The sequence below is a fragment of the Oreochromis niloticus genome, linkage group LG22, assembly GCF_001858045.2.
Source record: "Oreochromis niloticus isolate F11D_XX linkage group LG22, O_niloticus_UMD_NMBU, whole genome shotgun sequence".
NCBI lineage: Eukaryota > Metazoa > Chordata > Actinopteri > Cichliformes > Cichlidae > Oreochromis > Oreochromis niloticus.
In genome coordinates, this window is record NC_031985.2 from 29,476,395 (window position 1) to 29,500,181 (window position 23,787).

Consider the following 23,787-nt stretch of genomic DNA (forward strand, 5'->3'; position numbering starts at 1 on the left):
TTGTGTGAAGTTCTGAGGTCTCCATAAGCACAAAAAATGCTCCTGATTTTATCATTGTGTACTTACAAAGAGTTTGCTCTTATAGATGTATTTGCTCCGGCCATTTGAGTCTTTGACCTCCTTGCTGAAAACAAGAGACATCTCAAAGAGGAAGAGGTGGCGCTCTCGTCCCTTTCGGATCAGAGTCTTTGGATCCCAGACCTGGAATGAATCCTGGAGAATGAGCTCGCCCTGCGACTCGATGTTTTCATCGAAACCTGGAGAAAAAGGCCAGAGGATGACTTGATGAAAACTCAACATTAAAGAATAAACACACAGAGGTTTGCTGTGAAATTAAAGCTAATAGTACAAATACAGAATCAATGGCTGACCTTCCAGCATTGAGAGGTGCATGGCATCGTTGGCTTTCTTGGGAACACTGAGCATCACCTCCAGGCCGTCCTTGATCTCTCCTTTACCTTCTTCACAGCACGTCAACAGCTCCTAAACAGGACGCGGGCACAGAAACCATGACAACAGGAACCATGGAGACGCTCATCACAAGCATCTCGTTTTTTTCTGTTTTTTTGCTGTGGTGGCTTACCTTCAGCAGGAGCTGATACTTGGTGATTCTCTGCACTGGCTTGATCAGATAGGATGAGATGGAGTTGGCCAGTCGGTGCCTCTGTTGAATTTCCTGTCATTAACAGAGGAGAACGGTGAGGTGACTGTACGTGACTGACATTCAGTCTCATCTCAGTGATCAGAGGTGGTACTCACATCAAAGTAGTTGCCAGCATGCTCCAGTATGAGCTGGGTGGAGTCCGGCTTGTTCTTACAGTAGTTCACATACATCTGGAACTTATCGGCCTTGAACAAGAAAGAAACAGATGACGATGAAAAATTAATACTCATCACATCTCCGCTTATGAACCATTTTTCTTACATCCAGAAATATTAAAGGGACCATTGATGCTCATTTTCAGCTCCATTTTTTAATTTTTGGACACTGCTGGGAATATGTCTGCAGAGCCACTGTTCAAAATAACCTTAATTTATGTTTCTCTTTCTGAAACAAGCCTTTTGCTTTTTGCTTTAAGCCAGCCTTCTTCTGATTGGCTACCCCTTGTAAACAGAAGGTTAGAAGAGCAGGTGGGTGGGGCTTCTGTGCTAACAGCCAGCGCTATGTTCCTGACATGATATCATACTGAGCCAGGAGTATAAAAAAGCTTATATGCATTACTTAGAAATCTAAATGCACACGTACACAGTACAAAATAAATTTCTCTGTAAGACACAATAATACATACCCATGTGACGAAGCAATGCCCAACATCCTCTGGTAGCTGCTCATATTTCTCCAACTCTTTGAGGAAGATGCTGATGGAAAAAAAAAAGAGACAGAAAGATGAGAGACCAGAAGAAAAGATTAGAGCTTTCTCTAAAAATGATAAATAGTGGAAGGAGGACATGTTTCTTACTTATGGTGGAATTCATAAAGGTCTTGCATGTTTCCAAAGATGATGTGCTCCTTGTTGAGGATCCCTGGAGGAATCTCCTCCACTCCACTGGTCATCTCCCACAGGTAGGTCTGCAATGGAGGAAAGAGGAGATCATAACTATAAGAATAATAATGTTTTTATTTTTCATAATAGGATTCTGAAAGACTTTTAAATTTTGTTGAAAAGTTGTTGCACAACTCCGACACTAAGCAGGTTAACTGGTGGGTTGACAAGTTGAACTTACATCCATGCACTCCCGCAGGTCTCGCACGTAGGCTTTTTCTGTCTGAATCAGCTCTGCCATGATGAACCTGAACACACACAAAACACACAGCGACACAAATTAGCAATTTTCATATCATCCTTGTTCACGCAGTGATAAATAAGCAGCTCCCTTTCAGCCTGTCGACTTCATTCATTTACATTAATGAACGATGACTTATGGGCCATAAGACGTGGTCATAAAGCAAGCTATGAATGACGGAAATCATGCTCGTGATTTGTGCCGCTCATATAAAAATGATGCAGGCGCTTTTTCCTGGACTGTGTCCGTCCACTCATTTGTTCTGAGCCACAGCTCGATGGTTCAGTCTGCAGTTTTTGTGCTGGCACAGCAGAGAAGAGGCCGGACGGAGGAGCGTAAATCAAGCAGGTTCATTATGTATATACATTTACACTGAGCTCCTCTTCCAGCTATTGACCAGGTTCAGTGCTGACACTGCTGTGGACAGGGACACTGGCAGGTAACCTGCTCATAGTCTGTTAACTCTGAGTGCTTTGGGGTAATAAAACATTTTTCAACAAGTGGGGAAAAATGTTGCTGACGTACAACAAAGATGGTTCACATGAGGAGCTTTTAACTACTAAATGCTAAACAATTCTTCAGGCATAACCTGGAGCACTTGCCAATTTGCTAAATAAGAATTATTCTTCATCTATTAATTCTTCTGTTGTTCTGATATTATAAAGCAGGAGGTGGTAACGTACTCCTTTCTGCGTGCAGATTTACGTTTCTCCTCATTCAGCTCATGGGCGGCAGCATCCCTCAGCTTGACCTCTGACCCTGGAGCCGTGGCTGGGATGATGTCCAACTGCAGATCCTTGCTCTGACACGGAGAGAAGCAAAGTGAAAGTTTAGGTTTCGGGGTACAGAGCGAGCAGCTGCCTAGCAAAAAACCTGAGTACTCACCGCCTTGTTGGAGTCGGAGGAGATGCCCAGAGCTTTCTCAAGACTGCAGCGGTACTTGTCCATGCGCAGCGAAAAGTCTCGATAGCGCTTGTCCACAGCTGTCACCCATTTTTTGATCTCCCCTGCATGACTGTGGCCTTTCTCGCAGAAACCATCGGCCAGCTGGATCAGCAGCTTCACACGCTCCTTGGTTTGCTAAGGAGGAGAGAAACAGAGCCAATGTGGTCCTCACGCACATGCATGCAAACATCAACACGAGGTTTCTGTGCGCGCGCTTGCGAGCCCAACCTTGGCTGTGATGTGGAATTCCTCATGTTCCTTCAGCAGCTCCTGCGTGTGATGGATACTCGAGCCTGTGGATGTGTGTGTGGACAGGTAAAACTCCCCGGTGTCGTGAATCCACTCCAGAGCCTTAAAAACACACAGAGGATGTTTGTCATAAGCAGAGTGTGTAGATGTGTCGCTGTAAAATTGCAGCGTGTGCTTTGCGTACCTGTTTGGCGCTACGTTCAAACACCACGTACTGCTGGCACTGATCCAGCCTGCGTTTCTTCATCGTCCAGAAGTGGAGAACGCGGTTCTCTCTTTGCAGTAGCTCATTAAGGATGTCTACACACAAAACAGGGAGAAAGAAATTTAACCCCAAAGGTAAAATCAAACCAACAACAAACAACAAACCAGTTTGTTACAGAACCTTCCTGCAGCCACAGTGCAAAGTGCTCACTTGATGTAGTAAGAACCATGCTGGGTCAGGTTTTCCCAGCACCACCTGCGGTGTGCCAAACATGTTTGTAAGTAATCTTTTTACTTACACTCTGCTCCAACTTCAAACGTTAGGAGCCGGAGGTTTTGATCATTTATCCAGTTATCGGAGTCTTTCAGAGTGTTTGGACTCCTCTGTTCACATCACAAGCACTTTTCATATACTGTCATCATCTTTGAGTGCCTATATTTACTTAAATATTTTTTCATTTGAATACTTTTTAATGTTTTTTTTTTTTTTTTTCAATTCAGTTTAGTTTCAGTTAGTTTCTGAGTTTAGTTTGAATTAAACTGTGTCTGTTTGTTTACTGTTAATGTTCTTAATCCTGAATTTTTCTTAATTCTAATATGGAGGAACAAATGCAGACTGAACCAGCAGCCGTGTAACAGATTATTTTCCACCACTGACAGAATTTTTATGTTTTTAAACAATGGTGGAAAAATCTGAAGGAGGTCCATCTTCAGAGAGACTAGATGACTGACTGCACGAGTGAATTATTTACAGTTACTATAACATTAATTCACATGTAACAATATCAACAAAGGTGCAGGCAGCACCGTTGGTCGATCTCTTTCAGAACTGAACATTAAACATAAACTGTAGAATCTTCCCACCAAGATCCAAAAACAGTGCCATCCTATTGCAGCGTCACATCTACAGGAGCTGCTCAGCACGTTTTTTTGTCAGCAGAGAGCTCGTGACGCTTATGCGCTCGGCGACATCGCTCTGTGACTTGTTGCAACAGCACCATCCTATTACAACATCACACTCGTGTTCTTGTATTTAGTTGCTTTTATTTAGTACTTTTACCCCTAAAGTGCATCTAGTACAGCTGCTCAACTGAACTGGCTCCAGTGATCTCAGTGCTCAGTGTAGCAGCAGAGGTAAGGTTCAGCCTCTGGAATCAAATCAAATCAAATAAGTACAACGTCTCTGCAGCAACCTCCCACAATGCATCAACGGCTCAAATGAGCACACAGTTTAAATCTCGGTTAGTTCAAATTTGTCTGTTTATGGTGTTTTAGTGCCTCCACTTCAACTGCAGGGGAAAAAACCAAACATTCATTTTCTTCTAGTGTCAAGGCGAGAAGTGAGCGCACAGTTGGTGTCCATCTTATGTCTCACGCAGCCTTATTAAATATGTGTCAGTGTGATTAAAATTCAAATGAAAGGTAAAACCAACTTTTGCTGGACTTTATCAAAATGAGGGCTAACGAGGCTGTTGATTAGAAAGTCTGGATGATGTTTAACGTGTTGCTTATACTCACTTTTGACCTGCTGTTCTGGTGCTTTGACGTGGCTCAGCATCCCAGGCATGTTAACACTGTTCCTGTGCATGTACTTGAGGAAGACATCCGCATTTCTTCTTGCCAGCGTGCACGCCTAATTACAACGTAAAACACGCACAGTAAGATCAGAAGTGTGAGTTAAAGCTTTGCTCCCCTTTCATTCTGACTCATTCTCTGTGTGTGTGGGAGTGTGTGTGTTACTTTTAGGAAGGCCTCCTTCTGCTCCAGGTGCTTGCTGATCATGGGGGTGACGTGGTCTGTTTCACAGTTGGGTCCCAGTTTGTCAGCTCCTCCACACCAGTCCTCCTCTCTCTTGTACTCTTGCTCCAAGCTCTCCAACACACTGCACACCTGTTGAGAGAAATGTGCAGTCAGTGGTGTTTGTGTGGACTGTCGAGGAGACGGTAAAGCTAACTCTTCTCTAATACCTGTTCAGAGGTCTTGTAGAAGGCGACGGAGGCATTGACAAGCTTGAGTCGGTCCTCCATCTTCAGCATGAGCTGTTGCCAGTGTGAAGCCACGCTCTCGGCACAGTCTCTGATCATGTCCATGTCGTAGTGGTTGGCCTGAAGCAGAGCCTCCGCCTTCTGCTGAACCTGCAGGGCACTCTGGTGTGTTTTCTGCAGAAAGGGGAGAGGTGGGGAAAAGATCATGGTTACAGTTAGTCAAAGAAGAGAAGAAATCTAGTTTCAAACAGGCTGATGGGATAACACAAACTCTGTTACCTCAATAGCATGCTGAAATTGTTCGTGTTCCCTCTGCAGTTGCTCAGCTTCCTGCAGGGAGCTGGCTGTTATCAGACCAGCATTCAGCATCGACTCGCCATTACGAATCCAACCCAGAACCTGTAAGAGACAGACAGAGAGAGCTTTTTCCTCACAGAACTTGCAGATTTCTTGGTATTCTGCCATTTGAACCTGTTTAACCTGCAGATGGCGCCTTGCTGCAGGTATGTGACCAGGCATTTTACCTGCTTGACTTCTGCCTGCAGGTGTCTCAGCTGGACACACTGCTCCAGGTGTCTGCGGTGCTGCTCAGCTGCTAAATCGAGCTCTTGCTGCTTTTCGTGAAGGAACTCCAGCAAGTCCTGAACCCGCGTGGCCATGTCCACATCCCGATCGCACAGCAGCTCCACACCTGCATGGAAGACACGTAGCCGTATAGGACGTGGTGCGGAGGAGCAAGTCAAATAACTTCCCTGACAGTCTTAATTATCAGTCACGTGTGCATCAATTCAAACTCATGTTTAATACACGTGGCATGGCGCAACCATTCCTTGTGCTGTTTTACAGAGCACCTATTAGCATGTGAGATCACAGGTGAGTTATTATGGTTAGTGAGTGGGTGCCTCTCATCACAAACGCTGACTGAATCTGACCCGCGACACCTACACAGCATCAATATTAAAACTAACGTAGCCAACACAGAAATCTGTGCAGCAGCAGCCAACATGAGCTACATCCTGACTACACCCTCAGATGGAAGATGACCGAGGTCTGAGGGAGGCCACCGGGCGACAGTCAAACACCTCCACAGTTTTACTTTACAGCACTTAAGAGCAGATGAAGAACTGGTAATAAGAAAATGTCTAAAAAATAATGGAGTCTGAGGAGCGGACTCACCGGAGGCCTGGACTTCGTTGACATACTGCAGCAGCTCCTGGCCCTGGTGGATCACATCGAAGGTGAGGTTGTTCATGGTCAAGGCCTTGTCAGCGTGGTGCTGGAGCCTCTGCTCGGCCAGCGTCAGGTCCTCCGTGTCAAAGTCATTCATCTGACCTGTCAACTCCTCGTTCCACGACTCCAGGTCAGAGATGATCTGAGGAGGGAAGAGACTGAATTTAAAGGAAGCATAGTATAGAGTAGCATTAGTGAGTCACGAGTCTGTGAGATTGCTGCACTAAGGCACAATGCTGCGTGGGTAGATGTTTTTCATACAAATTACACGCATTATTCTTCCAATATCATTAATTCTAAATGAAAAATACTTTTGCATTTAAACGTGTGAACAGCACATTTTCACTTATACATTTAAAACAGAAGCACAGGCTGTTCGATTCTGTGTCCACACGCAAGCGTCTTTGTACTTGAAGCACCCGTGACCTCATTTTCAGAGCTATCGAGGGATTATTGTTGCTTAGCTACAAAAAATGGTTTCTAGTGCTTCTGCATTCCTTCTTTGTGGACATCAGGTCTCTACAGTTTGCTTAAGACTGTTTAAACATTCTTATAATGGCAGATAACTGGGCTGTCACTGAGAACAGTTCAATTCTCCTCCGCCCGTCTTGACAGCGTTTGATGTCCTAATTTCCTCCCCTTTCTTTTAATGTTTACCTCTTGAAAGGCTACTAGGAGTGAGCACTGAAGCTCTTTTATGAAGGGAGCAGTTTGTGTCGCATTTCAGACCTGCTTATCAAATAAAATGACTGGGTTTGCATCAGCAGTTAGCGAGGGTAGTCTAACCTTGGAAAAAATACAGAAACTATTCTAACGATCATTAGAATAGTCAATAATTCGTTATTAAGGGTACAGGGGAAGCATTCAAATATCTGATGAGAGAGAATTGACACTGATCAGTTGTAGCTGAACCATTTACAGCTAAAAATCCACCTATGAGGACTCACATCAATGGCATCCCTCTCAAAGATGCGGAGCTGCAGGAAGAGCTCCAGTTTGATCTTCCTCTCCTGGAAGAGCTCCTCCATCTGTGCCTGGGCTTCATCCAGCTGCTGGAGGACGCTCTCGATGTGGTTGATGGAGCTGTTGTGGGGCGTCTTGTTGCTGGAGATGGCGGAGTCCCTGCAACACAAATGCACAAACGGCTATTAAACCACGTGATGCAGTGCTGACCATAAAAACAACGGGCGCAGAGCCGCTTTAAAGGGACACCGCAGCACAACAGGGAGAGCCATGGTGCCGATATACTGTCTTATATCAGGCTTTGGTTCACGCAGATCACAAGCAGCTTTATGTTTTCCTTCTTCTGATTGGCTGCCCCTCTTAAACAGGAGGGTTGAATGACTCCCGAGTGAGACTTCTGTGCCAGTTATGTTTGTAAGGGGACAATATTTGGGATGTCCGCTCACTTACACCACACAGAGCAGAAGAAACTGAGACGCTGTATTAGAGGAATTACATATTCAATGCACACATTTAAAACTGTGGCCATGTTTAATAGGAGCACCCAGCATCGTGACAGTGCATTATATTAGCAGAAAATGTGGAAACCCCAATGTGTCCACTTTAACATGATTCATTATTATTTATGACTCATTATTAGATTTTTTTGGTTCCCTTTGTCCTTCATTTTTGTGACAATATATTCAGTCTTTGAAATCTTAAAGTCTTAAATGGATTTCATTACTTAATGAGAAAGATTTCTAGTCCATAACAGCACTGGAGCCAAAAATAGCAACATATATTTTACCGTTTCACCACAAAGGAAAACTGAAGTTGTGCATTTAATCCATCAAGCTGGGATCTTCATAAAGTAAGACAAAACATTAAACCTGCACAGAAGTGTTAATTAATGTGAATATTAAATTGAATAAACAAATCAGACGACCCTCTGTGAGCAAGCACTTGGCAACAGTGGAAAGGAAAAACTCCCGTTTAACAGGAAGAAAAATCCAGCAGAACCAAAACCACGATCAGAGCCGTGACCAGTTGAGGGTGAGGGGAGGGAGATGGGACGAAAGAGAGCCGGAGATTAGAGGTGTCTGAACACACTGAGAGTGAACCTGGATCATGGGAAGCCCCCAGCAGCCTAGGACTATTACAGTGTAACTAAGTGGGGGTTAGTGTCACCTGAAAAGCACAGACAGCATCTGTGTCCCGATCCCAAACTGGGAGCTGGTTCCACAAAATTACAGAACCTCCTAATCTCTTTGTAAAGAGAAGGACTTTTGCATATTTTCAGGGATTTTAGAGCTAGAAAAAATAATAATGAAGTATTTATTACAAGAGGTGAATAAATCAGTGGCAACTGTGGACCCAGTCCCAGTCTTTCACAGCTCTCACTCTCAACCAGATGCCAATCATTCAAATTTATAAAAAATTAAAACGGCCTAAATCGCTAAAGCTCACATGTAGCGTGGGCAAGGGGGTCTGCAAAGATGCATATATTTTTGTTTAAGAAGAGAGAGAGCGAAAGTGAAGCAGCTCATACAGATTCTGACTCATCAGTCTCACAGATACACGTATGATGCACAAACATGCAAACGACAGTTTTTGAGAGGCTAAATATGAGTAAGCAAAGAATCGGAAGTCAGGTTTGTTCTGATTGGCTGATTGCGTTGGTTGATCTGTGCAGCGGGTGCACTCCTAGTCGTTAGCAGAAGGTGTGTGGAGTTACAGTTCCCTCCTGGGGAGAGTGTCACACCATTGGACACGCATTTTTAAAAGCAGTGTTATGTAAGACTCCACCGTGGAGCCAATACACCGTGGAGAGCGAGCAATGGAGAGAAAGAAAGAGGAAAAAACTGGGGGGGAACTGGAACGTCCTCTGCATAAAAATAAAGCTGGATAATGAGGGTCAACTGAATCCTCTTCTCCAACACCTCCTCCTTGCCTCTCAGCTTTCTTTGTCGCTTTTCACGCATGGCCATTAACGTCTTCAAAATGACACATATTGAATATTTTGAGCTTTCGCCACAAATTTGAATTCCAAACTCATCCCCGGTTAAATGAACCTGCCAAAACTACAACTGAGAGAAACACGGGAAGAGTACTATTACATAAGGAGACATGATTTTTTTCTTCCCTCCTTGTCTTGACACGTTTTAATATCCCTGCATATACGTGGGAAGAACATGTGCACCATTATCTGTTACTAGTAGCTGAACGGATTTTAAGGATCGGTTGGATTGCATTACTTTTGCATCAGGACATCTTTGTTTTGAGAGAGTCCGTACTCGAAAAACAATCTCATTTGCGCTACCTGAGCTGCTGGATGAGGTCCTCTCCCTCCTTGATGACGTTGACAGTGACCTGCAGCGTGGTCTGCTGCTGCTGGCCGAAGCGCTTGATCAGATCCTGGACGGCCTCCACAGATTCGGCATAAACGTCGTCCAGCAGCTCCTTCTGGAGCTCCTCCAGCCATGTCCACAACTAGAAGAAGGGATGTCAGATTTTTTAGAAACCTTATTCAGTTTGATTGCAAGTAAACTAGTCTAATGGTTTATCCACCGGGTTTCTGGTAAGTCTCATACACTGCATATACATGAGCCTGTGTGACACCTCTTTTTGGTCAACACTCATGTTCTCGCCCTGACCACAGGACAGGATCCGCCATACATTTATCACCTCTTTCTGATACAAACGGCAGTATCAGAACCTAAAGGGAGGACAGTATAGTTACTGACCAAGTCCTCTCACCAGTTTGAACAACGTTAATTGCTCTCTGACTAAGTCCATTAAACACAAAATATAAACATTTCACCTGGTAATTATTTCCCTCTTGCTCAGAGAGCCCTGTGAAAGCTCTCAACCACACACACACGCAGCCCACCATCCACTTCAACATTATGTCATCCCTCCTGCCCACCTCTTTGACGTGCGTGTGGAAGGCGACAGACATGTCCAGCAGGACTTTGCGCTGCTCCACGCGGCGAACAAAGTCTTGGATCCTGTCTTCGAGCTGGTGGGCGGCCTGGTAGATCTCCTCTGGGTCGCACTCTCCTGTCTGGGCCAGCTGCTCGGCCGCCTCCAGCAGCTTGTCTGCATTGGTGTACGTATTCTACACCGAGGCCGGAGGTAAAGGGGGAGACGGATTAGCTGAAGAAGGCAGTGTAAAACGAGCGCAATGCATTTCAAAGATGGGCAGAGAGAGAGAGAGAGAGAGAGAAATCATACAGGCAGAGACAAAAATGAAAAACAGGATATGAAGACGTGTATACTGATTAAATCAGTGACAGCAGAGCTTCACAGAAATAGGCAGTGGAAGGAAACAGATACAGACAGTGGGTGAAGGGGACATACAAAAAGGCGCAGAAACAAACGGAAACAAATGGCTGTGTTAGGGTGGGATGTCAACAAGTTGATGATATTTTTTGGTTAAAGTTAATGAGGCTGTCGGAGTATTCTACACTACTAGTGTGGAAATATAAAAGGATTATAGCTGTAAGAAATGCAAAACATAGTATTTTTAAGTATATGCAAGTAATATTTTACATTTTACATGCTTGCTGTAAAAATATAAACATAGTATGCAGCAACTGAAGGTGTTAGGTAAATATATGCAAGCAAAGAGCAGGAACACACAGATGTAGCAGGTGCACACCACTTCTTAGTGTTTATGTAAACAGATGTTGTTTTTTTTAACGTACGGTTAATAAAACATCTCGACCATATATGGCAGTATAACCCAAACTGAAGAGTCCCGGGGTGAGCTGGTATTAAAAGACATTTTTACTGCAAACAGCTGCACATGCAGAGGCAAGACTGTGTACCTGTGTGTGCAGCAGGTATGTCTACACATTACATTTGTGTGAAATTATGAAAAACCTATTGAGAGCTTATCTAGTTTGTAAAATGATTTGAACAACTAAAACCAAGGTAAAAATCTGACCTTGGGCAAATACCTTCACAAAATGCTGGGAATGAGTTAACTTTTACCCGGGACAAATACTGTTCATGAAAAACTATTAAAAAATAGAGTTAAGCTAACACTGAAACTAATAAAACCAACAATGTCAAACAATAAAACCTAGAAACTAAGTCTGTTTAAACAAAAACTAAAATATCTCTGCTAGCTTAAATAGCTAATATTTTACATTAACAAATTAAAGTATTATTATTAAAGCTAATAAGCTTTAGCATAGCATAACCCTCACCACACCTTTACTTTTTTCATTTTTTCCCACTATAATGAGTCAGAGTGTCTTTCACTAATAGTGAAATGCCCAAAGATAGTAAATTAATAGTAACATGGAGACAACACAGTAGAAGACATTACAGTGGCAAAAGAAGAAGACAAAACAGCACACAGAAACAATAAAAACACCACCCATGCAGTAACTGGTGCACTGGCTTAAACCTGACAAAAGGGCCAGGAATCAAGCTACCTGTGCCACTTCCTCAAAGTCTTCATGGCGTTTCTGGAGAGCTCTGGCTCGGTGGAGAGACTTTCCCACCCCTGTGTGTTTGCTGAGGAAGGCCTCGCCATGGTTTTCTATCCAGTCCAAAACCTGTGCAAAGACCACATTACCCACTGTGAAACGTGTAAAACCACAAGGGGGCGCTCTGACGTGGTATTAAGTGCCACAAGTGTTGATGATCAAAACTGTACATGAGAGCAAAGGAATGGCAGAAATAACCATTAGCGCGGTTAACAGGAGCCACAGCACTGAGTCTTTCTTTGCACACTCCCCCTCTGTGCACTTTGTCCTTCATAGGATGAACAGCATCTGCATGGCCATATGACCCAATTCAGTTACCATAGCAATAGTTGCCATGTCAACACACTGAGGAATGCCTATGATTTTTGGACAGTGTGCAGCGGTATTGTCATGTTGGGACCATTTGATTACGGTATGCGAGCTTTTATTCTGCAGCAAGCCTTTTTATTTCAGGCCTTCATCCTGTGCTCCTATCCACAGAGACATGTGAGCACTGAACGTGCATCGTTCCAGCAAATAACTCAAGGACATGTCGATAGGAAACATGCCTGCGGTTGCAATCAAACCCTCTATTAAGTGTAGTATTCATCTAGCCATAAGCCTAGCCTGCTATTTTCAAATTAATGTCTAACCCTGGCAATTAAGCTCGGTCCTAGGAATTGCAGTGTGCTCGAACAAATGTGCGCATGCATGAAGATATAAACAAAAATACACGCAGTAAACTGGACACGTGTGCGTACCTGCTGGACGTCCTGCTGAAACACGCAGAGCTGCAGGCGCTGGTGCAGACGCACTTTACGGTGCTGCCAGATGTTTTCCAGCTGTCTCTGGTGATGCAGCACCTCATGGATGATGTCCAGGACGTGGTGAACCGCCTTAGAGTAGTTTGCCGTTGCCGTCAGTGAATCGGCACTGCCTGGGGTCAAAGGTCGCTGCAGCTTGTCCAGCAGAGCTTTGCCATCTTGACTCACCTGAGGTTAGAAAGTGTTTTGAACTCGACATGAATCGGAGAGATAAATGCCACTGAAGCTAATCCTACCCTCTGGACAGCAGATTAACTCCATCATGTGTGTGAACTTGCCTCCGAGTAAGCAGCTGTGATGTGCTCGTACAGGCCTTGGTGATGGTGGATGGCATCTTCGAGGTCTTGTAGCTCAGAAGGCAAGTCCACCTCGCCACATGCCTTACACCAGGAGTCCACATTACTCATGTACTGCAGCGAGAGGAGAAGCATAGTTCACATGAGACACTGGTGGTGTATACATCTGTGCGCTCTTCCCAGGGGTCAGAAACAGCAGAGCATAGAAAGACATCGCCTGGGTGTAAACCTGCAGAAATCATCTTTTGCCCATGAGCTCTATTTGAAGAATTATATATAGCTGAACCTGCTGCTCATTGGCCTGTGGTGACATCCCAGAAGCACATCATTACAATCATTAAGACTGACCTCTGAGAAATATCTCCATCTTAATGATTTGCCTTTTAAACACCTCTGACATCATAATTGGAATCACATACAGAAGAGAAGCTTGTTTTAAGTCTTTGTTCTCTTCATGTATGTGTGGAGTGGAAAAACCTCTGGGAACAAAATGCCCTTTTCTATTTCAGCTTACGCACATGAAAGGCTGGCCTGATGACGGCAGTATTCCAGGTCGGAAAAGTCTCACCACCCATGTTCCCTGGCTGCTATTCTGTTTGTGTACTTTTTAAGGCCATGAATCATTCCATAGTGGCCTGACTAATGAGCACAGGCAGAAAGACCACCAGATAACACACATACGCAGTACTTACATTCAGAATTTTATTCATGCAAATATATGTAAATGAAATGTATGTGCTAGGGTTTATTCAATTAAGCCAAATGGGTACTTTACAATCCAAAAAGTGTGCACATGTGTTCATTTGCATTCGTTAGAAAAGGTCAACACCTCCGCTACCTGAACAGCACATCAGCACGAGGTTTACCGATTGGTTCCCACTGAACCAGTGTTCAAGGACTAGTTAAGACTTGAGAAACAAGCTACTTATCATAAGAGCTAAAAATTGATAGGGTTGAGCTTAATTACTAAAGTGAAGGTACAGGATATATTCTTTTATATTCTTTTTTTACATTTCCATTCATTTATAAAGAAAACAATTAAAGCATGAGGCTCAAACAATGAATTCTAACAGATTCGGTCCATGAACATTTCTTGCCATTTACCAAACCGCCACACTCACCTGGTCACATTTCTGATGGAAACCAGCCGACATCTCTAACAGCGTGCTACGTTCATCCAATGCGGCGGCGAATGCCTTCCACTCCTGCTCCAACTGACTTGAGATCTGCTTGATCTGCTGGGAAGCGTAGTGACCCGACTCCAGTAGCCGGTTCCCCACGGACATGATCCGGTTGATGTTGACGTACACATTCTGTGCAGGACGATGAGGAAATGGCTGAATATTTTCAATCACTAATTCATAAAGAAGCAAAAACTTGGTCTAACATTCGAGGCCACAGGTACGTGCAGAGGAGAGAGGAACTGAGAAGAGGAACCAAAAGAAGGTTTAAAGCGGTATATTATTGTGAGAATGGGTCATATTCTGCACAGTGAGCACGTTCACTTCAGGTAGTTTAGATATATTTTTAAGGTAAAGCTTGCACAATTACTCAAGTTACATTTTAACATAGGTATTAGGTCACACGGCTGGACATTACCCACAAAATAATGCCCATTTTTTTTCTGTTCTTATTTCTGAAATACCAATAAATATTGTTTTTTTGTTTAAAAAAAAAAAGTATTTTTTTTTCCATATGCAAAAAGAAGACACAAAAAAAGTGCCTTAGACCTGGAAACACAGTTAATACATCATCGTTTAATAAGTGAATAGGCTAGAGAAAATGGCAAACTGAGGAGCTTAAGTAAAAGACACTATTGGTCTGCTGCTGTTTTTTTCTCATCTGTGAGCAGAAACTCTCAGCGGCTAGATTGATTCCTCGTCTCAGCAGTTTCATAATGGTTATGTAAGGCGGACTGTGGATAGAGAATAGGATTACTTAATACCTGGTTGTGTTGCTCCTAACACGGAGAAAATGTGCAAGTGCACGGAAGCGCAAGCTGCTCTAAACAAACACTCAAACCCAGCAGTAGAGCTTGACACTAAGTGCAATAACTATATTATTATACAGTGCAGGGCACCGACTTGAGTCCAAGTGGGAAGAAAAGCATTATCTCCTGCTGCGAATCAGTGTGTGTCTCACCATGCAGTTCATGGCGAAGTGGCTGTGCTGGGTTTGCAGCTCCACAGCATGGGGGTGGTTGTTGCCGATCTCTGTGTAGCCTGCCAGGAACAAACCCTTGTTGTGCATGATCCAGTCGAACATCTGAGGTACGACCACACACACACACACACACACACACACACACACACACACACACACAGAAAAAAATATCAATAAAAAAAATAAAAGCACAGACACACGAGGGCCGGGTTCATTACTAACTCCTGCAGATTGTTGCAAGAACAGGCACAAACAGCTGGGACTGAGCCGTGTGGGCAAACCTGAGTGTGTTTGCTCACTGCTGCAGTGTTCGAACAGTTGTCATCTATCCAGGCCAGCTTACAGAGAAATGGACTGCCTCTATTAAGAGCATCCTCTCTGGCTCTCTTAGAGAACAACTTGTGGCCTATGGTGTCCTAGCAACAAGCTCCTACTACTGCAGTGTATCCAAGACTGCAGCTCGCTCTGTGTTGCTGCAACCTGCTATTTTATTCTACTCACTCCAACACGGATCTGTGCATTTCTCTCCCTGTCTCTTTTTATTTTGTGCCGCAGCTGTCATCACCCGAGCCGTCTGGGTGGCAGCCAGAGTAGGTGGCGGTGCACCTGCGTGAGCTAGCCTCCATCTTCCTGCCTCTCACGGTGGAGGAGGCCAAACCTGTTTAGTGTTTAAGATCCCGAGGGCTCGATTACAGTACACGAGGTCTTTGCAAACAGCATCAGTCGATGCTTCTCAGTGTGTGTAATTGCATTTTTAAAAAATATGTATATTGGCATTTGTGTGCCCTACAGTGATCACCAGCTCTGGTTATAGATTACCACTACATCACTGCTCACAGAGAACCGACCACCAACCTTCTCTGCATCCTGCTCGAACAGGCGCAGCTGGAAACACTGATCCAGCTGGAGCTTGCGGACGTGCCACGCCTGGTGGAGGTGCTGCCGGGTGGAGTGCAGCTTGTCCAGCAGCTGGGTGATGCGCGGCACCAGGCCTTGGGTGTCCGCGTTGCACACTCCACTGCCGCTACTGCTGCTTCCGCCGCTGCTGCCATTGCGGTTGGAGAAAGACTCACTGCTCTGAATGCGCTGGAGCAATCTGGAAACAGATTTGATGTTTGCATTAAAATCAAAGACTTAAGGTTTTTGCTACTGTCTTAGTCAAACTAGCCTCCATTGTTAACTGATAACAGCACAGCCCAAATGTCAAACTCTTGATCACGCTCCAACCTCTTGCCCTGTCCATCTTTCATACAAATGCACTGGATTCACATACGCAAACAGAACAAAGACTTAAAAACAGGCATTTCTGATACCTTATATATGATATATAGACAGATGTAGAACCACTGTTTTGTTTTTTTACCTTTGCCCTTCAGTGTCCAGCTCCTCTATTGGAGCTTTAATGACTTTCTTCTTCAGTGTGGCGTGCTCTTCTATCATCCGTCTGGCTCCTTCCAGGTCTTGGGGAAAGTCTTTCCTTGACACGGTTTCCTGCATCTCTTCTAGTCGAGCCAGCATCTGGGTGGCATGGCCAGAGAAATCCTCAAATGCCACACGCACCTGGACGGAAACACCAGGAAGCAAAAAAAAAAAACACTGAGTTATGGTGACCCACTTATCGGCAGTTGGGTTGACCGTCTTAAGAAGGAAACAATCAGATCAGAAAGAAGAATAATCCCGCGTCCACTTGTGTCTTAATCATCCGATTCGGACATCACAGGGGATTTGGGGGATCTTGGCACAGACAGTCTGAAGTGACAGGAGGGCTGAGCTGATCGTACCTCTATCCACTCTTCGTGGTTGTAGTCCAGGCTGCCGTCAAAGTCTGCCGTCAGCTGAGAGGGGTCCACCACTTTCGTCAAGCCTTCGAGTGACACCATGGTGGTCTAGTGGAGCGAGAAGCAAAGAAAGAGGGGTTAAAGGAGGGAGATTAGGTGGACACTTGAGTGGTAAATGCTTCTAATCTTTCACCTTCTGCTGTGTTTCGTTGCTGTAAAGTATGATTTTTATTTAATCACAGAAAAGACATCACTAACATCTAGTCCTCTTCCCCCCCCCCAGTTACGGCAGAGTTGTAGAGATGTGACCTTCAGCAGAAGCTCCGTGATTAATGTCATGTCTTGAGATGCTGCTAAATTAAGCACACTCCTCCCGTCTACTGCCTACCAAAGAGATCCTCCACAAACCAAAATGTTGTCTTTGAGACTTCAAAACTCAGAACTAAACCTTTAACAACCCGTCGCAACTTTTCTTTGCCTCCTTGACGTTAGACTTAAGTGAAATTCAAATCCCCAGCACGATATCAATTTCAGTGATACGCCGAGGAAAAGTCTCCCTGTGTTGCCTGTGTTTCCACCTCCGCACAAAACACCCCCACACACATGGCCAGAGATGGATGGAGTCGGAGCGATCGCTTGGATAGGCTTTGTGTAGGCCAAACAATGCAGAGACGCACTGTTGTCCTTGGGTAAAAAAGCACAGCGGCTCTTGCCAGGGAAAAATACTGATGCTGCCGCGTTCGCTATTGTACCGATTTGTACTCCGCTGAATGGAGCGATAGTCGGCCAGGGACGTTTGGGGTAGCATTTTATGCTTGTGCTGAACTGTGCCATTTATCAACAATCAAAAAAAAAAAAAAGAACGAACGAAAAAAAGAGAGATTGCAGCCGGCTCTCTGAGCTTTCCTTTCTTTGTGTATGAACTGATCACAAAAAAGGAGGAACATGTCCTACTTCTGGTTTCTATTACACGAAGTGAGAGAAAAATCCTTGATGCACACACTGAATGCTGGACGCTCACACACATACACGCAACTGTAGTCCTAGCAACAGCCCTATATCAATTTTGCATGAAGAGTGCAAGATGAAAACTTCTGAAATCTTAATAAAACATAAAGCATGGACAGGGGGGAATGAAGCCTGCACATGAATGCACATGCACGTCCAATCAATGCCTGTGCGGCATGACAGACCCGTGCATGGATAACTATAACGTTCCCTGTGGCTATTCTTCCTATCAAAAGATCAATATGATATAATGAGACTACAGTGAGGCCGTGTGTGCATACACATGTGAGCAATCACAGTAAATTTCCACACTCGTGCGTTCTCCTACGTAGCTATAATCAGAAGCTAGAGGGGAAAATTTCCACTCAGTATCAGAAAAACGCACTGCACAGAAAAACAATAAAGACAACACAGGAGCTTATGCCAACCCAAGATTCAACACAACAAATGAGAGCTGATGATCATGGTAGTAAGCAAGGTTGGCTAATGACAGATCAAACAGGAGGAGGGGAATTGTTATTCCACTCTCATCGGAACACATTTACTACACAGGCTTGTAATCAGATGAAGTCGAGAGCTCCGCTGGTGCACATTTCAGTGTCGAGTTTATGACGACGAAATGGTCAGAGGGTAAAAAATAAGCCTGTTCGTGTGAATGCATCACTTAATTAGCTGTGAAAATGCCTTCTATTGCTTGACTGACAGCATAACGAATACTCATCCTCGTGATCTGCAGCGAGCCGTTTTTGGGTTCGATGTGATGAAATTTTTTTTTTCCTATGGCAGACAGCTGGCTGGTGGTGTACGCACCCAAAGCAGCGGGGAGAGGATAATAATGAAATGTGCTGACAATGAGCAGCTCGGGGGTGTGGAGGGAGGGGAGGCGGCAGAGCGGTTGTTATCACAGCTCAGCTGACAGCAAATTGGAGGGAGGGGAGGGTGGGGGCTTTTTAAAATGCTTTTGTGACGAGTTCCTTTAAAATGCCAAATGTAAAACTGATATGCTTGAGAACAGGCAGCTGTGAGATATATATGCTCACATATCAACTGCAACAGTTCCCCTAAATCAGGGAAGTCAAACTCATTTTACATTGTGGGAAACGTACCGCCCACTCTGAGCTTAAGTGGGCCTGTCTGGTGTAAAGAAGTTATTTTAACAGAAAAAGAAGTGCAAAATAACACATCTCTATGGTAGAAAACTGGAACTCTCTTACTTTTAATTGTTTATTACTTTTTGACTTTGGTCTAGTATGAATGGTGATGGAGGAGGTCCAGTAGAAACAAGCAATAAAATACAGTTTAAAGTCCAAAATTGATGGCCTCCTTCACATTTCCCAAAGTCAAGCAGTGAGCCGGACTGGAGCCTTCTGGCGGTCCGATTCTGGTCCCCCTCCCCTGAGCTGTATGTTTAACGCCCTCGTCCTAAATCTTCCTTGCTTTAAAGACCGATATAAATCGATAGATAATAATTTTTAATCCTTCTGAGGATTAAGGTGATGTACACTGGATGCAAAAGGTACTTTTGGCATGTAGATGGATACTTTCATTTATCCAAGCTCGGAATCGGCACTAAGAGTTCACCGGGTAAGGACTGTGTCTCCAGTCCTCCAAACGTTTAACCACTATGCTGTGGAGACGACGATGTCGGATGACGACATAGAAGCATTTTTTTTTATTATTATCGTTTATTTCACTGTGTTGCAAAACTGTTTACACCAGTGTTTATTTCATCATTTGGATGGATTTTTTCAGCTTTAAAATGCTAAATTTTAAATGTAAAACAAGTAGCCCTCTGCATGTAGTCATTATATTATTACACAGAAAATGTACTATATTGTTACTTTTAGCATAATCAGGGTATGAGATTTTGGTCATCCAGCCCTGCCACCTACTAAACCCTCTCGCTCTTATTTTGAAAGCTCAGTCTCTGCTAAACATCCAACACCTGCCGACAGTCAAACAGACTCAAACTCCACCAGCTTGGACTGCAGCTGGTGACGCCAGTCCGTGTTCTTTTGGGGCCACTTTAACCAGAACCTGCAGCAGGTGGAGGTCTGCTCCGTGCGCCGCTACGCCAAGCTCACCGACCGAGGCTGCACAGCAGAACAAGCATTAGCAGCTGCAGTCCAAGAAGGCGAGACTCCCTGGAGGGGCAGCTGATTATTGCGAATGTTATTGCTTATCGCATAACGTTTATTAGAGGAAGGGAAAAAAAGGTAATGAAATTCTGGACAAATTCTGAGTAAGAATTTAGTTGACAGCAATATTGTTTCCCCCTGTTATTTATTATTCCCCTTTGCACCAGGGAAATAAAATAAATCTTCATTTAAAAAACCTCCAAAAACAAACTAACCCGTTTTAAAGTCTTTAAGCTCTTGATTGATAAACTAGAGCACAACTGATGCCACACACTCGATAACTACCATCTTATTTGGTGATTTCAGTCAACATGGCTGATATCTGCTCATATTTGGATGATAAAGCGCCGCATCACCAGTGTGCATAGTACAACCCCTCCACAAACAGAGTCCAAGTCTTTAAATATAACAGTGTTAAGATCACTGACTAATCTGGCAGTACGAAACAAACCAGAACCTGTTATTTCAATGAAAATCACTGTCTGTTGCTTCTATTCACTCACCAGCTTCAAAAGCAATTTTTGAGTAAGACATTGAAATATTCTATCACTGCCTCAAACACTGGCTCAACATCCTACCTCGAATTCAAACTTGGAGCTGCCGAAGTTGGTCCTCTGCTTCTGCCAGAAATTGTCCGGTTTGATGATGAGCGCGATGTGGATGCAGGACGGGAACGACTCCTGCAGGATCTTCAGCAGAGGCTTGATGCTGTCCCACTTGGAGCCACGCATGTCAACAATGACCGTGAAGCCATGTTTACACACCTCCTCGCTGGGATGGACAGAGGATGGAGGTCGGCAGGCGTGGGAGGAATTAAAGAGAAGAGATGGAGAGTGGGCATGTGGTGGGTGGGGGGCCAAGAGAGATTGGTGAGAGTTTAATCCGAAGAGAGAGAGAGAGAGAGAGAAAGAGATGACAGTCGTGGGAAAGGATGAAAGAGGGATGATGGAGAGGAAAGGAAAGGACAGATGGAAGAAGGAAGAATAGAGAAGAAGAGGAAAGAGAACCAAAACAAACAGTGAGATGACGCATTTTCTATACTGTGAGAAGCCTACGCAGCAAATCCCACACACCCACCCACGCACCCCTATGCACACACACTCACACACACACCCACCCACACTTACACAGAAACCTGCGACGAATGAGTCACAAACGCATATATGCATACATATATATGTATATATATATAAAAATACAGTTCAGCACGTTTGTGCGTCAGCAGCCTCTTCCCCCTGTGGTGCTCTGCTCTGACCAGCATCATCTTTATTATCGTCGCACAAGCTTGCATACACGCACTGAAGCTGAAACCTGTCACAGTTATCTGACATGCCACAACAAACAGAATTTGTCTTCAGGATTTAGGGCGCAGAATATTTTGCAGCTCATCTGCCATCTGTCCGTTTCTCCGTCATTCCAACCACAACTACTTCATTCAATCCACAAACTCAGATCGCCGAGTTCCCTTCTAGTATGTCATCGTGTTGTTTTAAAAAAAAAATATATATATACATCACTTTAAAATCTTTCCGTCACTGCATCCCTAAATACCTCCATCCTTTCCCAAACCTCTCTCCCTCCCTCTCTCGGTGGAACAGCTTGTCGCTACACACACAGCGTGCAGCGATGTGCAGATGTTCCCTTTCACAAACACAGGAATGCCAAAAACCCCAAAGTTAAGAAAGATGTGCACGATGTGACACGATGACATGAGGTTTTCAAAACCCAAAATTCAACTTGGAGTCTAATTAAAATAAAGAAAAAAAAAAGCACACATGCATAATGTGATGGAGGTGAGTGTAGATGAAGAGGATGGATGCTTTTAAGAGATATGCAAGGAGGAGAAGAAGCAGCGTGCCGGGTCAAAAAAGGAAGGAGAAGGAGGCGGATGAGCGACGCTTTACCTGGGAGGTGAGGAGCTGCTCGCCTACAGGAACGGCTGCTGCACTGCCTCGGCTACTGCGACACTTTGTTTTGCTTTCATACACACGCTCCCTCCCTCCCTCACACAGACACACACACCTCCTCACACATGCGCTCTCCATCTCTGTCAGTTTTAATCCTCCCTCCCCTGCCCATCTCAGCATCCTCCTCTCTCTCTGTGTTTAAACCTCTTTCCTTTTTTCCTCCCCATTTCTTTTTCTGTTGCATGTCGCCTCTGTTAGCTCCAGGCTTCTCTTCTCTGTCTCAGCATCTCACCATCTCTAGAAGCGATTTCTGGCAGCCGAGAAGCTGCAGCAAGATAACTGCTCCTGAATTATTACGCTCTCCGTTCCTATCACATGCTCATCTCAGCCCTCTCACGTGTTCGCTTATAGAGCTTTGAGCACTTGCTGTGGGAGTTCATGTCATTCTGAGGCACTGCCACACACACCCACCCACACAAAATCACATGCAATGAAATAAGTAACCTGGGGATGCCGGCGAGGTAAGCGATCAGTCTCCTCAGGTCGTCTGTTCGTATTCTGTCGTGGTTGCTGCGTGATGGGAACGTTAACACAGGACCACCACGTCTGTCTCTGCCACCTGAGGTGATACACACACACACACACAAATTGGAGTAAGAACAAGTGTATATGTGGCACAGAGTTTTGCAGGTTTGGTGATATCATTTGCACCACTGGAGCATAACTGATCGTAGGCAGTTAGCTAATCCAAAAAAATGAGTGACAAGCTAGGGAAATGTGTGACCCCTTTTTCTTTTCTTTCTTTTTTTTTTTAAAGAACAGGAGATTATTTAGGAAATAATTTAAAGTGATAGGGTGTTATCGTTGTCTCTCTGTGCAGTCGAGCTGTGAAAAATTAAGTGGACCTGCTTGCAACGCGCTCGTGGCCACGCTACAGGCTGTTTGAGACTGCACCGCGGCACGGCAGCGCTCATGGTCACGTTAGCTGACGAGCAGCGTGTGCAGCAGTTCTTCACTGTAGTAGTGGTCTGCTTACATCCACTAATTAACAATAAACACAAAACACAGCTGGTGATGATAATGAAGTTATGCTTTCATTTATGAGCAAAAAAGAGAAAAAACTATCCTAACAGGATGAAGAGTCCTGTGCAGACCTTCAGTTCATCCACTGTCTGAAACAAAACATACAGAAATAACCCCTGACTACACTCTCCATGACCTCCATCACATTCTCTATTACTCTTGATGAGTTACTAAACACAAAAAGAGGTTTGTTTTGTAAATGATCGTCATCATTAGGGCCAGAAAGGAGGAAAAAGCTTTACTTTGTGTTAAGTGAATCATGACACTGCGTCACTCTACAAAGTTTCTTCAATTATCTGCACGATGGCTGAACAGACTGATTTCAGTCTGTGTGCAGGGAGGTGGAAACTGTTTCTTCAAATATGAAGTTTACTTTGATTTTCAGTAAACAAAAAGGATGAGAGTGCGATGGCCAAGTGCAAACCGCATCCAGGGCAGAAACGACTGAATTTTACTGCTAACACAACATCTGTACAGCGAGCCGAGAAGAACTCAGAGTGATGTTAAAGATGAGCTCAATACGTAACAACGGCAGCGATGAGCAGTCATGCTTGCAGCCTACATTTCTATCTGCACCTTTTTCTACAGCACGATCACCGTGACGACTGCTCTAAAGCCTCTCTGGGCTGGTTCTCAACGCTGCTTTGTTTTATTGGCTTTGTGTTCGTAATTAATCGCTAGAAGAAAGATCTAGTGTGCGCACGAGTTAGTATAATGATTTATTTTAGGGTGTGAGACTGTAGCCTAAGCTTTATATTGTTAACCTGTAATT

General features: G+C 44.3%; 1 protein-coding gene across 5 annotated transcripts in view; it reads right to left on the reverse strand.

Annotated features, from left to right (window-relative positions):
- Positions 1–23,787, reverse strand: part of LOC100707006 (triple functional domain protein) — a 61,555-nt gene that overhangs the window by 16,583 nt on the left and 21,185 nt on the right. For 4 of the 5 annotated variants that reach the window (XM_025902267.1, XM_025902265.1, XM_025902264.1 and 1 more), the window contains exons 4-33: positions 22,437–22,551; positions 20,604–20,796; positions 16,883–16,987; positions 16,465–16,661; positions 15,957–16,197; positions 15,081–15,203; positions 14,060–14,251; positions 12,921–13,052; positions 12,580–12,810; positions 11,786–11,908; positions 10,267–10,458; positions 9,661–9,830; positions 7,346–7,520; positions 6,345–6,540; positions 5,693–5,859; positions 5,448–5,567; positions 5,151–5,342; positions 4,924–5,073; positions 4,702–4,816; positions 3,164–3,279; positions 2,959–3,081; positions 2,671–2,865; positions 2,469–2,587; positions 1,726–1,792; positions 1,461–1,570; positions 1,290–1,359; positions 760–849; positions 584–676; positions 372–483; positions 67–257 (exon numbers count right to left, since the gene is read on the reverse strand). In XM_025902267.1, the coding sequence (XP_025758052.1) occupies positions 67–257; positions 372–483; positions 584–676; positions 760–849; positions 1,290–1,359; positions 1,461–1,570; positions 1,726–1,792; positions 2,469–2,587; positions 2,671–2,865; positions 2,959–3,081; positions 3,164–3,279; positions 4,702–4,816; positions 4,924–5,073; positions 5,151–5,342; positions 5,448–5,567; positions 5,693–5,859; positions 6,345–6,540; positions 7,346–7,520; positions 9,661–9,830; positions 10,267–10,458; positions 11,786–11,908; positions 12,580–12,810; positions 12,921–13,052; positions 14,060–14,251; positions 15,081–15,203; positions 15,957–16,197; positions 16,465–16,661; positions 16,883–16,987; positions 20,604–20,796; positions 22,437–22,551 (4,415 nt within the window). Of the gene's footprint in view, positions 1–66; positions 258–371; positions 484–583; positions 677–759; positions 850–1,289; positions 1,360–1,460; positions 1,571–1,725; positions 1,793–2,468; positions 2,588–2,670; positions 2,866–2,958; positions 3,082–3,163; positions 3,280–4,701; positions 4,817–4,923; positions 5,074–5,150; positions 5,343–5,447; positions 5,568–5,692; positions 5,860–6,344; positions 6,541–7,345; positions 7,521–9,660; positions 9,831–10,266; positions 10,459–11,785; positions 11,909–12,579; positions 12,811–12,920; positions 13,053–14,059; positions 14,252–15,080; positions 15,204–15,956; positions 16,198–16,464; positions 16,662–16,882; positions 16,988–20,603; positions 20,797–21,929; positions 22,070–22,436; positions 22,552–23,787 lie in introns of those variants that run through there. The other variant, XM_019350582.2, reaches the window with a different exon arrangement.